Raw genomic sequence first — 14,864 nt, 5'->3', positions numbered from 1 at the left:
CCGAGATTCGATCGTCGGTATCCAATACCTAGTTCAATCTCGTTACTGGCAAGTCTCTTTACTCGTACCGTAATACATCATCTCACAACTAACATATTAGTTGTAATGCTTGCAAGGATTATGTGATGTGTATTACCGAGAGGGCCCAGAGATACCTCTCCGACAATCGGAGTGACAAATCCTAATCTCGAAATACGCCAACCCAACATCGACCATTGGAGACACCTGTAGTACTCCTTTATAATCACCCAGTTACGTTGTGACGTTTGGTAGTACCCAAAGTGTTCCTCCGGTAAACGGGAGTTGCATAATCTCATAGTCATAGGAACATGTATAAGTCATGAAGAAAGCAATAGCAACATACTAAACGATCGGGTGCTAAGCTAATGGAATGGGTCATGTCAATCAGATCATTCTGCTAATGATGTGACCTCGTTAATCAAATAACAACTTATTGTTCATGGTTAGGAAACATAACCATCTTTGATTAACGAGCTAGTCAAGTAGAGGCATACTAGTGACACTTTGTTTGTCTATGTATTCACACATGTATTATGTTTCCGGTAAATACAATTCTAGCATGAATAATAAACATTTATCATGATTATAAGGAAATAAATAATAACTTTATTATTGCCTCTAGGGCATATTTCCTTCAGTGATGGACTGTGGAGTAGTATCCCAAGCTACTTGCAGTTGGATCACTGGTGCGTTGCCCTTTTTCATCATTCTTCTGTCCAAGATGGACACTGGAGCAGTTTCATGTGTCGTCAGGTCGGTGGTTGCTGGAAGTTCAGAGAATATTGGGCTGTAGTTTGGTGTGAATGGCTTCAACTGCGATACATGAAACACTGGGTAAATTCTGCTGTCCACAGGAAGCTCCAACTTGTATCCTGCCGGTCCGATTCTAGCAAGGACGGAGAATGGACCGAAGAACTTGAACGCAAGCTTCGGACAGGGACGACTTGCCACAGATTTCTGCGTATACGGTTGCAGTTTCAGCAGCACCTATTCTCCCACCTGAAACACCCTTTCAGTCCTGTTAAGATCAGCGAACTTCTTGTGCTTGGCTTGCGCTCGCGTCAGATGTGCTCGTAGATTATCTTGATGCGCTGACCAGTCCCACTGCTCACCATCTGGTAACGATGGCTGAGTCGCCGGCCAGGTGGCCATGCTTCCCTCATTTGCTTCAACCCCATATAGAGCTTTGAACGGAGAACAGCCGAGGGACGAGTGAAATGAGGAGTTGTACCAGAATTCAGCTGCAGGAGGCCAGCGTCGCCATTGCTTGGGAGTATCATGGACGGCACAGCGCAAGTACATTTCCATGCACTGATTGACACGTTCACTTTGTCCGTCTGTCTGCGGGCGGTATGCTGTAGAGTAGAGGAGCTTAGTACCTGCGCTAGCGAGCAGCTTGCGCCAGAGTGCGCTAGTGAACACCTTGTCGCGATCACTGACGATGGACTTGGGGATGCCATGGAGCTTGACGATATTGTCCCAGAACGCGCGCGCCACTTGTGTCGCCGTGAATGGGTGCCGTAAGGGCATGAAATGAGCAAACTTAGTGAATCGATCAACGACCACCATGATTGTGTCATGCCCCTCTGGTTTGGGCAACCCTTCGACGAAATCCATCGTCAGATCTTGCCACGGTGCTGAAGGTACTGGCAGAGGTGCTAACTTGCCTGCGCGCTTGCGCAGCTCGTGTTTTGCCTGCTGACAGACGGAGCACTGTCGGACGAAGTCGTCCATATCTTGTTTTAGGCCCCTCCATTCGAATGCTTTCTTGAGGCACTGGTAGGTGGCTGTAGCGCCGGAGTGTCCACCCACGACACTGTCATGCATTGCACTGATGAGTTTGGTACGCAGGGCCGTGTTGGCGCCAATCCATAGGCGCCCTTGGCGACGGATGAGGCCACGGTACAGCTCGTATCCATTGTCATCCGGGCTGTGAAGGGCAAGTTGTTGCAAGTGTTCTTGCGCGTCTGCATCAGTGGCATAAGAATTTGCCACTTCCTGAATCCATGCTGGCTGACACAGGGACAAGGCGCTGGTGCTGAAATGGCTGCCCACTCGAGATAGCGCATCTGCTGCGCCATTGTCAATGCCGCGTTTATACTGAAACTTGAACTGCAGTCCAACCAACTTCGACATTGCGCGGCGCTGAACATCGGTCACCAACTGCTGATCGCCCAAAGAGCACAAGCTTTTGTGATCTGTGAGAATTTTGAATGGCCCACGCTGAAGGTAAGAACGCCACTTGTCCACTGCCATCATCACTGCCAAGAACTCCTTCTCGTATGTTGACAATTTCTGATTCTTCACCCCCAGCGCTTTGCTGTAGTAAGCGATCGGGTGGCCTTCTTGTACCAGCACCGCGCCAATGCCAGTGTCGCAAGCGTCCGTCTCAATCACGAATGGCTTGTCGAAGTCTGGGAGTGCGAGTACTGGCGTGGTCACCATCGCCTGCTTGAGCATGTCGAAGGCGCGTTGCGCAGCCTCTGGCCACTCGAAACCTTTCTTGGTGAGCTGCAGCGTGAGTGGCTTCACGATAATCCCGTAGTGGGGCACAAATTTGCGGTAGTAGCCCGTGAGGCCCAAGAACGCGCGCAGCTCTGTGGCATTTGTTGGAGTAGGCCACTGAGCCATGGCTTCTGTCTTCTCTGCGTCTGTAGCAACTCCTTCCTTGGAGATGACGTGGCCGAGGTAATCAATGTGATCTTGCGCAAATGAACACTTTGACATCTTGGCATAGAGTTGGTGCTCACGGAGCAGGCTCAAGACAAGTCGAAGATGCTCCAGGTGCTCGTCCCATGTCTCACTGAAAACCAGTATATCGTCAAGGAAGATGATCACAAACTTACGCGTATACTTGGCGAAGATCGCGTTCATCAAGCATTGAAATGTTGCAGGCGCATTAGTCAGGCCGAAGGGCATCACACGGAATTGGAAATGCCTGTGGTGGGTTTTGAATGCAGTCTTGTGTTCATCCTCTTCCCGCATTCGAATTTGATGGTAACCAGCCCGCAGATCGAGCTTGGAGAAGAAGCCAGCGCCGGAAAGTTCATCGAGGAGCTCGTCCACTATTGGCAACGGAAACTTGTTCTTCACGGTGTTGTCGTTGAGTCGTCTGTAATCGACACAGAACCGCCAGGTTCCGTCCTTCTTCTTGACCAGCAAAACCGGAGCAGCGTAGGGGCTGATCGAGTGGGTGATGACCCCCGCGTCGAGCATTTCCTTCACTTGGCGCTCGATTTCGTCTTTCTGAAGTGGCGAGTAACGATAAGGTAGAGTGTTTGTAGGCTGAGCTCCGTCTTCCAATGTGATTGCGTGATCGTACTGCCGATGAGGAGGCAGATCTGTTGGTGTTGCAAACACATCCGCAAACTCCTCCAGCAAGTCACTGATCGGCGTCTGCGATGGAATGCGCGACTTGGGTCTGGGAGGTTGCATCTCCACCATTGCCATTGCCCAGATGTCATTGCCAGCAATCAGTTTGCAGAGTTCTGCCGGCTGAACTGCTGCGAGCGTTGGTGTTGACTTGGGTCGAACACCTTGCAACGTGACCAACTCGCCGTTGTGGAGGAATGAGATGAACTTCTCTTGCCAATGACATGTCATCGGGCTGTTTTTCTCCAGCCAATCCATACCAAGAATGCCGTCATAGGCGCCGGTGTCGAGCTCGTACATAGGCGTCGAGAAGGTGTGGCCTTGCATCCACCACTTGAGTTCAGGGACTTGTCGAGAGCAGGTGAGACGATCGCCGTTTGCCACCCGCACGTCCAGGGTAGCAATGTCCTGAGTTTCCGCGCCTACACGCTCGACGAAAGACTTGTTGACGAAATTGTGCGTGCTTCCTGAGTCCAGCAGCAACAGCATAACTTGATTGCCCACTAAAGCACGGAGGCGAATGGTGCTTGGTGCTTCTGAGCCGTCGAGCGCGTGCGCAGAGACGGTGCAGCACTCTGGAGGGGGAACGGCCGGGTCGGGGGCATCGAGCAAGTCGAGAGCGTGCACGGCATCTTCCGTGAGCACCTCACCAAACTCGCCGACCTGGATCGTGAGCAGTTGCGCTTGCGGGTTGCAGCGGTGCTCGCGGCTGTATCGATCGCCGCACTTGAAGCATAATCCGTTGGCGCGGCGAAATTCCTTGAGTTGACGCTCGCGCGCGTAATCATCGGGCTGTGGACGCGGCGCGGCGCCCGGGCGCGCTGGTGGCTCCGGAGGTGGGCGGCCTTGGGGTGGTGGTCGCGGCCGTGCTCGAGACGTGTGCAGCTCCTCCTCCTGGATACGGGCAAGGATCGATGCACGCGTTATGCTGGTGGGGGCTTGGAGACGCACAGCTGCGGGCAACTCGTCCTTGAGGCCCAGCAGGAACTGCGTGATGAAGAACTTGGTGGAGAGCGACGGGTTGAGAGCCAGGAGGTGATACATATGGCTGTCGAACTGTTGGCGGTACTCGCTGACGGAACCACTCTGCCGGAGGTGGAGAAGCTTGTGCATCTCCAATTCAAACTCATCTGCTTCGAATTCCTCGATGATCGCTGCGCGGAACGCCTCCCAGCCCAGGCCGCCATGTGTTTGCCGAAATGCTTGCAGCCAGTGGGCGGCCTGACCCTCGATGTACAGCGTCGCCGTGGTCACCCAGCTCGGCGGCGGAACACGGTAGAGGTCGAAATAGGCGCGGCAGCGATCCAACCAGAGATATGGCGCCGTGCCGTCGAAGCGCGGAAAATCGTGCTTGGGCGGCTTGATGTAGGCGTCATGGTGTTGGTGGTGATGCTACTCGTACTGCTGTTGAATCGGCGCTTGGAGCAGAGGCGGCCGTTGTTCTGAGAGGCGTGGAGATGGCGGTGGACCCTGCTGTTGTTGCTGCACGGGTGGGGGCGCAGAGGAGGCGGCGGGGGTGGTGGCGGGGTCGGGTTGAGGACGGTGCCGGGCCCCGATCCGCGCGGCGACGGCGAGTTCTCGAGCGCCTTGCGAGTCTCGTCCACATCTGCCTGGGTGAGATCCACCTGCCTGGTCAACGCTCGCAGATCCTGAGCGGCCTGCGCGTTGAAGGCGGCCTGCACCTCGAGCCGCTTGTCGTTGTCGGCCTTCTGCTCGTCGAGACGCGAGAGAACGGTCTCCATGAGCGTCTTGAGTGTGCTCGTGTTGTCGTCCATGGCGGACAGCAGCTGCCGCGTCTGAACCGATGGTTTGGACGGCGCCGTTGCTCCGCTCCGAGCCGATCCAACCCCGCCGGGGATTTTGGGCGATTTGCTGAAGCAACTCGCACCCGCGGCGGTGGATGTTACGGATCAAGGCCAAGAGATTATGGAGGCAGCGGAGGAAAATTTTTTGGGCAGGATTCGGTGGCTCTGATAACCAAATGTCACGCCCTGATCTGGATCGAGGGAGACAGAGGAGGGGAAAGGGGATGAGATCGGAGAGAGGAAGGGGGTGAGCGAGAGAGAAGCAGAGAGAAATTCAGTTATCTCCTTATACAGCATGTCCTTACAATCGTGACTGGTGGGTTAAGTACCCCTCGCCCTGGCCTGCGGCCTTACACAAACACACAGCTGGCACACACGCCCACGCTACGCTTGGCCCCTTGCCAACTGGCTGTCACGCGGTGGTGGTTGGCACTGCCGTGTTGACAGAGGGCTAAATTGTAAAAACGGCGCTGCAACATGTTTTTTGGGACGGAGGGAGTATGTCTTATATGATCATATGTACACAAAAATCTCTATTATTGTATATTGTACCAATAGATGGGGTAATGAACATTATAATCAGGGTTTAACCGCTCCTAAACGCTTATGTAGATCACATACACATCACCGAAACACGGTGTTGGCTTTCTCGTTCAACACCCATGCTTTCATCTCCCGCATCAATTCTGTCTGGATCCACAATGGACCCTCGGCGAACTGGCACCACAGCTTGTCAATGGCCGGAGCGTTGCAGAGCAAGAACTTGGCTAGTGTCCTCTGCACCCTGCCGCCCTGGTAATGCACCAGGTTGATCTCTCTCAGCCGGTTCGCCAAGCAAGGAATCATGACACCCGGCGGCGCGATGAGGACATTATACCGGTTGTACTTGAGAACGTGCGCGTCGAGGAGCTCCACCTTCCAGTTGCGGTAGCGGCCGCACCGGACCGCCCCATCATCGTCGGCGGTCGTTGTCCCCGTCTCGAAGACGAGCGAGAGCACTTCCAGGTTGGGAGCGTGCCGGAGGATCCTGCTCGTCGTGTCGATGATGGTAGCGCCGTCATCGTCGTGCGGGAGGTGCCCACGCAGCTCGAGGTGGCGGAGCTTCGTGAACGTCGGGAGCCTCGTGTCGGTGCTCCTGCCGATTCCGGGGCCAAGGCGAGCGGACCTCAGGCGTAGATGCTTAGCGGACGCAAGGTGGTGGAGGAACGCCGTGAGCCTGTCGAGCTCCTCCTCTGACGAGATCTCCCCGCCGCAGATGTCGACGGTGCACGACGCGAGCGATGGCATGGCGAGGAACCAGCCCTTGGCGCCGAACGTGGTCAGGAACGTGATCTCCGGGACGGCGCCGCGGTACTCGAAGACGCTGAGCTCCGACGCGTCAACGGTGACGCCGGCCAGGTTGTGGCAACACCGAAGAGCGAGCCTACGGAGGCACACATCGAAGATGGAGAGCGTGGTCACCGTGTCGCAGGCCTCGAGCGTGAGGTCGATGAGGCGCGGGCAGGCGGAGACGAGCCTCTGCACCTCCTCCTCGCCGTCGGAGACGCGGCTGAGGAGCAGCTCCTCGAGGGATGGCAGATTGATGGACGACGGCGGGGAGAACCTGCAGGGTCCGATGCGGAGCGATCGCAGAGCGGTGCAGGAGAAGAGACTCCCCGGAAACCTGTAATCTAGCTGGGGTACCCATGGAGAATACTCGTCCACGGATGAGACGATGTCGTCGTCGTCGCCGCCGCCGCTGGGGAGATCACCATCTATCTCGTCGCCGTCAACGGTGTGATCCTCCTTCTGTTCCGGGGTACTGGCAGCCCTAGCTCCACCACGGCCAGCTGGGACATACGGGCCAGCTGGGACATACGGGCCAGCTGGGTCATACGGGCTAGTTGGGTAGGCGCGGGGGCAGTCGATGGGCAGGCGCTTGAGGCGGAGGTCGAGCTCGAGCGCGGGGCCGGCCTGCTTCAGGGCGTAGGAGACCCATTGGTCAACGGCAACAGAGTCGCTGCACCTGTAGGCGTCCAAGGCGACGCGGAGCGCGCGCAGCGGCGGCGCGTCGGTGTCCGGCCGGCGTCGGTGACGGGCGACGATGGTGGCGGTGATGGTGGCGCCGAAGCGCGACGGCGGATCGTCAAGCTCATTGGGCCAGTCGTAGCCGGGGCTGCTGGGGCGGCGGTGGCCGACGTATTCGTTGGTGGGGATGGGGGGCCCCTCCGGCTCCTCCAGCCAGAGGACGCCGGCGAAGGCGTCGCGCCACCGGGTGGAGAGCGCGGCGGCGCGCGCGGCTTCGTCGGACGGGAGGAAGGAGAGGACGTGACCGAGCACGCGGTCGTGGAGCTTGCTGATGCGGTCCTCGCGCCCCCGCTTGGCGGCGCCGGCGTTGTCGATCTCCATCGTGCACGCAGGGCTGAAGCTGGACTCGCTCTTTGCTCGAGATGCAGGCAAACGGTTTGAGCTGGCTTCGTACGCTTTACGAACACGGCCTTTTTTTTCTTTTCTTTTGCTGGGTTACCGACATGGCCTTCGGTAGTACTACGTGTACGTGTCCAACTCATCAAGGACATTTTTAGGAAGGATTCGACCAGAAGTTCGGTAACTTTTTGGCAGGCACGTGCTGTCCGCTTTTGGCAACACAGTATTTTCACGTCAAATTCAATTACTCCATACGATTTCATAATACTCCCTACGTCCGGAAAAAGTTGCCTCTCGTTCTGGGTGACGCAACGGGCATATGGAGAAGAACATTGCATGCAACATCCCAATGGCCAAGCGCACATAGTATAGATTGTTGGAGGTTTTTGGTGAGTTACCATAGGCAAGTAAAGTGGAGGACGCTCAATGAAAGCCTATGTGGACATGTATAAAAAACGCTTTCTCTGCAAGTGATCGCGGCGTTGAGCATTTTGATAGGCATTGACGGGAAGTCGAAGCTGGAACTTCCATAATATTTCTAACATGATTAAGTTAGTCCATGGTGCTTTCGTGCAAAGGCGAAGATAAGGCTTGATATAAATGAGATCCATTGGGCGAGTGGTGGTTCCGGGCCTTGGGCGCTTTTATGTCAGGCTCCGTGTGTCTTGTCCCTATCCCCAAGCTCTAGTGTCTTTTTTTTGTTTTTCATTTTTTGGGTTTTTACTTGATTTTCCCTAATTGACCGAGTAACGTCAGGTTTTTGGGTCTGAATTTTCTACAAATTGTTCCATCTCTTTTCTTCTTAATGAACTACAGAACCCTCTGCCTTCGTGACGAGGTTGTTCAAAAAATAGTGTACGTGTACATAGTTCGACAAAAAAACATACATAAGCAAAAAACTATATTTGAACAACTTGGGTTAAATGATGTGACATCCAAGAAAATTATCAGCTACTTGATGTGTAAATCACATCCCTGTTTATTATTTAATATCCCTCAATGCATTGTCATCACAAACTGCTAATCAAGTGAAGAAAACAAACTTAAATTCGAAAGAGAAAATTGTAATGTCAAGGGACTGACTAGAAAAAAAGCTACAACCCTCCACGAGAGACATCAATCGCAAATTGGCGAACAAATCAAAAGGGGAAAACCAACGGCTCTGAGCCTGCGCCCCTAGCATTTTGGGAGATCGGCCGGCGGGGGGAGCAACTTCTGGTTCGGAAGGCTCCCGTCTAGCACCAGCCATGCCATTCTCAGTCCCCACGTCGTGTGCACCTCCAGATGGCAATGCATGAACCATACACCTGCATGTGCATGAATATGATACGTATGAGCATGGACAGATATATTCTTTCAGTACTTGTATTACAAGCTCGATCTCTTTTTTTCTTGCGAAAAGATTAAACTAAACTGTAGTTACCTGGATTGTCGGCGAGGAAGCGAATGGCCACCCACCCGCCGGCCGGCACCCCAACGGTATTCCGCTCTACCGGGTCGATGAGGTTGAACTTGGCGGGGTCATTCACAGCGTCGTAGTTGCCAAACCCTTGCCCGACCACAAAGAAGTTGAAGCCGTGCAGGTGCAGGGGGTGGCTCTCGAAGCCGAGGATGCTCGTGTCCTGCATCACCAGCTCCACCGACGCGTTAAACGGTAGAACGAGGAGCTTTGTCCCCTTGGCCACATTTGTGTTGTTCGGCGGCGCCCCCGTGTAATTGAACTTCAAGAGGGGCGTGACCGGGAAGTTGGAACCGTAGACGCCCCGGGACACGCCGGTGAAGTGCGACTGGAGGAGCGCCATGGAAGGGAGCACCAGAGAGACGTTGTTCATGGCCGCCGCAAACTGCGTCTTGTTGGTCGGCCCTTGGCACGTCGTGTTTGCGGGGCACGGGAGCGTGCCCAGCCCGACCGTGAAGAAGAACCGCTTGTCCACCGACCGTGGCACGGCCGCCGGGTACTGGGGCGTGGCGAGGCTGCGGAGCTTGGAGGTGAAGTTGGTGACGAAGCCCGTGTCGTTGAACCGCGGGAGAACCGGCTTGAACAGCGGCAAGTTCTTGTCAAAGCTTGCCGCGGAGGGGGAGCCGGGCTTTTGGTACTCGATGATGCCGGCGACGGTGGTGTTGTCGAAGGTGCCAGGCCTGATGGTGGAGTAGGGCGCGGCGGACATGTAGAAGTTGGCCTTGGGGTAGAACGGCTTGGCGGTGAGGAGCACATTGGTGGTCTGGCCAGGAGAGATGATCAGGGTCTTGACGGTGAAAGGCTTGACGTAGACGGCGTCGACCTCGATGACGGTGAGCGTGTGATTGGCGACGGAGAAGAAGAGCTCGTCGTTGAGCGCGGCGTTGACGAGGCGCAACATGTACGTTTTCCCGGGTTCCACCTTCAGTTTAAAAGTGTCTGTGACGTGTCACCATACACACGAGACCTCTATTAGTAGTTGGCACGTTTTACAAACATGTGACTTGTATAGTCTGTTGGTACCTTTGGCGGAGCAGTTGTAGAGCGGCCCAGGGAGCCCGTTGATGGTGAAAGCGTCGGAGATATTGGGTGCTCCGCCCGTCCGGAGCGCCTGCCTGACCACCGCCTCCGTGTCGGCCTTCCACCACTCGCCGAAGACGACCGGAACCTCCTTGTGCGGCGCGGGGAACGGGTAAGACACGCCGTGCTTGGGAAGGATGACGATGGCGCCGTAGACGGTGGCGCGCAGCCAGGAGATGTGCGCGTGCCACCACAGCGTGCCGCGCTGCCCGGTGACGGTGAAGTTGTAGACGTAGCTCTGGCCGGTCTGGATGGGGCACTGCGTGACGTACGCCGGCCCGTCGGCCCAGCCGCTGCGCAGCTGCCGGATGCCGTGCCAGTGCAGCGTCACGTTGTGGGCGACGCGGTTGGTGACGCGGACGACGACGCGGTCGCCTTCCCTCGCCAGCAGCGCCGGGCCGGGGAACTCCCCGTTCACCGTCACGATGCTCTTGGTGCCGCACAGCCTCGTCACGTTCGCCATTTGCACCTGCATGCATGCATGCAGAGGTATAAGGTTTTGATTAAGGCGAGCACCATGCATGGATGTGATCCTGGTTTTAGCGCTTTGCCGAGTCCCCGTGTTCTGGTTCTCAGTAAAGTCAGATTTGTCGGCAGGATTCAGACCGAGTACCCTGGGCCGAGAACAATACTCGGCAAAGTCTTCCCCAAGTGTGAAATGGCTTTCGCCGAGTTTTTTTGGTACTCAGCAAAGTTGTAAATTCCAGTACTAACATGCAGAGCATAGATGAAATGGATAGTGGACATACATTGAAATTGTAGTGTCTGGTGACGCTCTGGGCTTGGACGATGAGCAGCATCAGGGTCGCCATGAGGAGAGAGCACGGAGCTGGAAGGCCGGAGGAGATAGCCATTGCCATAGCTTGTAGTCCTTTGGAGCTTCTGTGTCTTGAGGTAGCTCTTGAGGAGCAGAGGACCAGACGATGGAGGGTGGAATGAATGTTGAAAACAAGCACTTGGGCTGAGTATATATACATGAACTGGAGGTCCCAAACGTATGCCAACTACGTACCACCGGCCGGCCGGGCCATTTGCTTGGGGTGCATGCATGAATGGTCGCACGACAGACAGGTGCCCCATGGCTTAGGCGGCAATTTTCGTTATTTGGTGGATGAACTATCAGGGCTAGCTTCAAGGGATGGAGAGAAGCTTGAGCTGGAGCGCGGTCTAGCTTTGGAGTGTGGCTACAGCCAGTGCACTCGATCGATTCCCTCTAGTTTAGTTTGCATGCCGGCCGCCTGGGTCACGTACCGTTTCCGCTGCAAAGCACACCTGAGCGCAGTGCATGCAGCTTAATTAATCGAGACGATCACTTGTATGATACTCCAGCAAGTTTAATTAGTTAGCCCACGAAGATAAAGAACAGCAAGATAGATAGTTACTTCTGTTAGTTAGTCACTGTCACCACACCAACCTATACATATAATGCTACTAGCTTCTTATGGATAAAATAAGTTCAGTGGTCGCTAACCGGTAAACATCAGTTCGTGATGTACTACTCGTAGTCTCGTATTCTTCCTCCTACGGTTCAGTGTGAATACACTATGTTCAGTACACCAACGTTTTGCATGATGACTTGAAATTTTTGACATGGAGCTCGATTCAGTAGGTGCAGCATGCCTACCTAGTTGTTGGTGTCTTTGACGTGCGCCCTCGAGTTCTTCCCTTGTACAATTCCCAACGAAGAGAAGGATGCTTGACCCAACCCGATCGGCAATTTCCCTTTGTATATTGTCGGTGAGGACCAGTTCATACCTTTCCATGCACTTCTTGCTTGCAGTTTTGTTTATTCAGGGGGGGATGTTCGACCTGGTGCAAAATATTGGCTAACCAATAGTGATATTGATAACGTTCCAAGTGGTGCAATATCACTATTGTCAAGTCCGTGATCACCTCCCAAGTGGTCTACCCCGCCACACCGCTAGTTATTCCGCCAACCATCTTGCTCAAAGTCAACAAACTTGAGAGAGTTTTCCTTTGGTCCGGTTCGGACAAGACAACGGGAGCAAAGTGCAAGGTCAATTGGGATATTGTTTGCCGGCCACTTCAATATGGGGGACTTGGGGTTCTCAACACCAACAAGTTTACACGTGCCCTCCGGTTGCGATGGCCGTGGTATGAATGGAAGGAGCCCACCAAGATGTGGGTGGGGATGGGAAACCCGTGCGACGAGGAGGACCTAAGCGTTTTCTACGCTTCCACTACTATCACATTGGCAATGGTGCGAAGACCCCTTTTTGGGACTCACCGTGGCTTCTTGGGCGCAAGCCAAAAGACATTGCCCCGCTCATTTACAAAGCGTCAAAGAGAAAGAATTGGAAGGTTCCGGAGGCCCTCTCACTCAATGCATGGATCCTCAAGATCAAACCGCCCACCATCATCTCCGCGGAGCTCATCACACAGTTCTTCACTCTTTGGGCGCTTTTGCATGAGGTCCAACTTGATGATCTCACCGAGGATGACATTGTCTGGAAGCATACGGCTAGTGGAATCTACTCGGCGGCATCCGCATACAAGGCTCAATTCTTAGGGATGGTTCTTACACCCTTGGACAAAATGGTTTGGAAGGCTTGGGCCCCCCTAAAAGTCAAGTTCTTCGCTTGGTTGGCGCTACAAGACAGAATTTGGACTGCCGATCGTTTGGCAAAACGTGGGTGGCCCAACTGTGGTCTCTGCCCACTCTGCATGAGAGTGCAGGAATGTGGGCCTCACCTCTTCTACAAATGCCGCTACACACGAAGGCTTTGGTCTTTGATCATTGACAAATACCATATTCTTGGTCTTCACACCAACGTTTGGCCCCTGTTCGACTCAGTTGAGGCTTGGTGGGCAAGTACCTGCGACAACGCCACTCCAAACCGCCAAGCTAAGGCGTCCCTCACCATGCTTGTTTCGTGGACTGTCTGGAACGAGCGACACGCAAGGGTCTTCAAGCACAAGAGCGCTCCTCCAACTATTTTGCTTGCCTCCATACAGACCGAGGCCAACCTTTGGGTCATCGCCGGTGCCAAAATATTAGGGTCTATTATTTCGCGAGAGTGATGTCATGCCGTGTATTGAGTGACTTGTAACAAACTCTATTCTCTCTTATTTAATGGATGAGGCAAAGCTTTTGCCTCCGTTTCAAAAAAAAAAAAAGCAGGTCATTCGATATAGCACACCAATAGATAGCCACGTTTTTAGGTTTGTCGGACGCTTGCATGCTTAAATTAGGGTAAGAACAAATTGGCTAAACAAGTATGGTTTTTTTAGGGGTGAGAGAAAATTGATATTCAGTTTGGGTAAGTTTTAATTTATCTTGTTTCAGAGGTTACATTTCAAAGTGGATACATTGGTGTGCTATCGAATGACAGAGGATACATGCATTGTATGGCGGTTACATTTCAGAGGTTACACAACAAATCATCACATTTCAGAAAAAAAAACATTGTATAATACTCTAAAACAAGATAAATTTGCCAAAAGTCAAAAAACATAGCACAAATATGAAATTCAACAATGGGCAGTGAATACAAGCATTGTACTCCCTCTATAAAGAAATATAAATAAGTTTTTTTAGAGAGAACATGAGAGTTTGTCAAAACAATTAGTACTCCCTCCCTTCGGAAGTAACTGACGTTGTTTTAGTTCAAAATTGAACTAAACCCATATTTCTGAACGGAGGTATGCTTAGACAACAGACGGGCCAAGCAAAACACACGACGCGTGAGTTGGATTATTATATCACGTAAACGGCCCAACCAGAGAGTGGGTAGGTTAGGTGTCGAATAAGGAAGATCCTAAAAGAAAAGCCCTCTGCCAAACTTATCTTTTCCCTCAAGTTAGGGTTCTTCTTTCTCCCGGGGGCGATTTTCGCCACCGTCGAGATCTTTGCTCCCCTGCTGTCGATCTACCCCGGCTGACTGGTTCGGAGCGACTACGGGGCGATCCTGGATCGCCGGCCGGTCTTGGTTAGTTGCTGGGGCGCGAGAATCTAGGGTTCCACCACCCGAAATCTGATCTGCATCTCTTTCGGGTTAGTGATATCGATGAATTCATCGGGGGCCTCTGGGTCTGGGGAAGTTGATGATATGCAGCAGATGATGGCTGAGTTAGGACTGCGAGAGGAGGACCTGGACGACGTGGTATTTGACGAAGAAGAAGCACCGCCGGAGGTGGTCAGGTGGATAGCTCTGGCAAGGGTGAACACACCAAAAACCTACAGTCAAACTTGGTTTTACAGGAATATGAGAGTTGCGTGGGACATAGCTCAAGAAGTCAAATTCAAGCCGCTCGAGAACAATCTGTACAACATCCAATTCTCATGCTTAGGGGATTGGGAGAGAGTTATGAATGATGGGCCCTGGAATTTCAGAGGTGATGCAGTGATCTTGGCCCTGTATGATGGCATCACAAAGCCTTCAACAATCATGCTTGATACTCTAAATATCTGGGTGCAGATACATGATGTACCAGATCTATATGCTCATCTGGTGAAGCCGCTTGCTGCCAAGGTGGGAGAGGTTCTGTTTGCCGAGCCAAACTCGCATGACTTTGTAGGGAATTTCTATCGAGTGTGGGTGAAATTTGATGTCAACAAGCCTTTGAAGAACGCAATGTCGATGATCCGTGACGGGAAACGGCAGATTTACAGAGTTAAATATGAGAAATTACCTGATTGGTGTGCGGTCTGTGGCATGTTGGGGCATCTGAATAAGGAGTACGGTTCAGGAATACCCCCC

General features: G+C 53.3%; 1 protein-coding gene across 1 annotated transcript; it reads right to left on the bottom strand.

The window, feature by feature from the left end:
* Positions 1–8,563: 8,563 nt before the first annotated feature.
* Positions 8,564–11,057, bottom strand: LOC119335619 (laccase-4). The gene is made up of 4 exons (XM_037607731.1): positions 10,893–11,057; positions 10,087–10,612; positions 9,028–10,002; positions 8,564–8,911 (listed from the first exon to the last, which is right to left on the bottom strand). Exons 1-4 carry the CDS (start codon positions 11,001–11,003, stop codon positions 8,781–8,783), a joined length of 1,743 nt encoding a protein of 580 aa, XP_037463628.1. The 5' UTR covers positions 11,004–11,057; the 3' UTR covers positions 8,564–8,780.
* Between the last annotated feature and the right edge of the window lie 3,807 nt (positions 11,058–14,864).

This window comes from Triticum dicoccoides, chromosome 7B, assembly GCF_002162155.2.
Source record: "Triticum dicoccoides isolate Atlit2015 ecotype Zavitan chromosome 7B, WEW_v2.0, whole genome shotgun sequence".
Lineage (NCBI taxonomy): Eukaryota > Viridiplantae > Streptophyta > Magnoliopsida > Poales > Poaceae > Triticum > Triticum dicoccoides.
The sequence above is the reverse complement of the archived record's forward strand: the minus strand, read 5'-3'. Positions and strand labels throughout refer to the sequence as shown.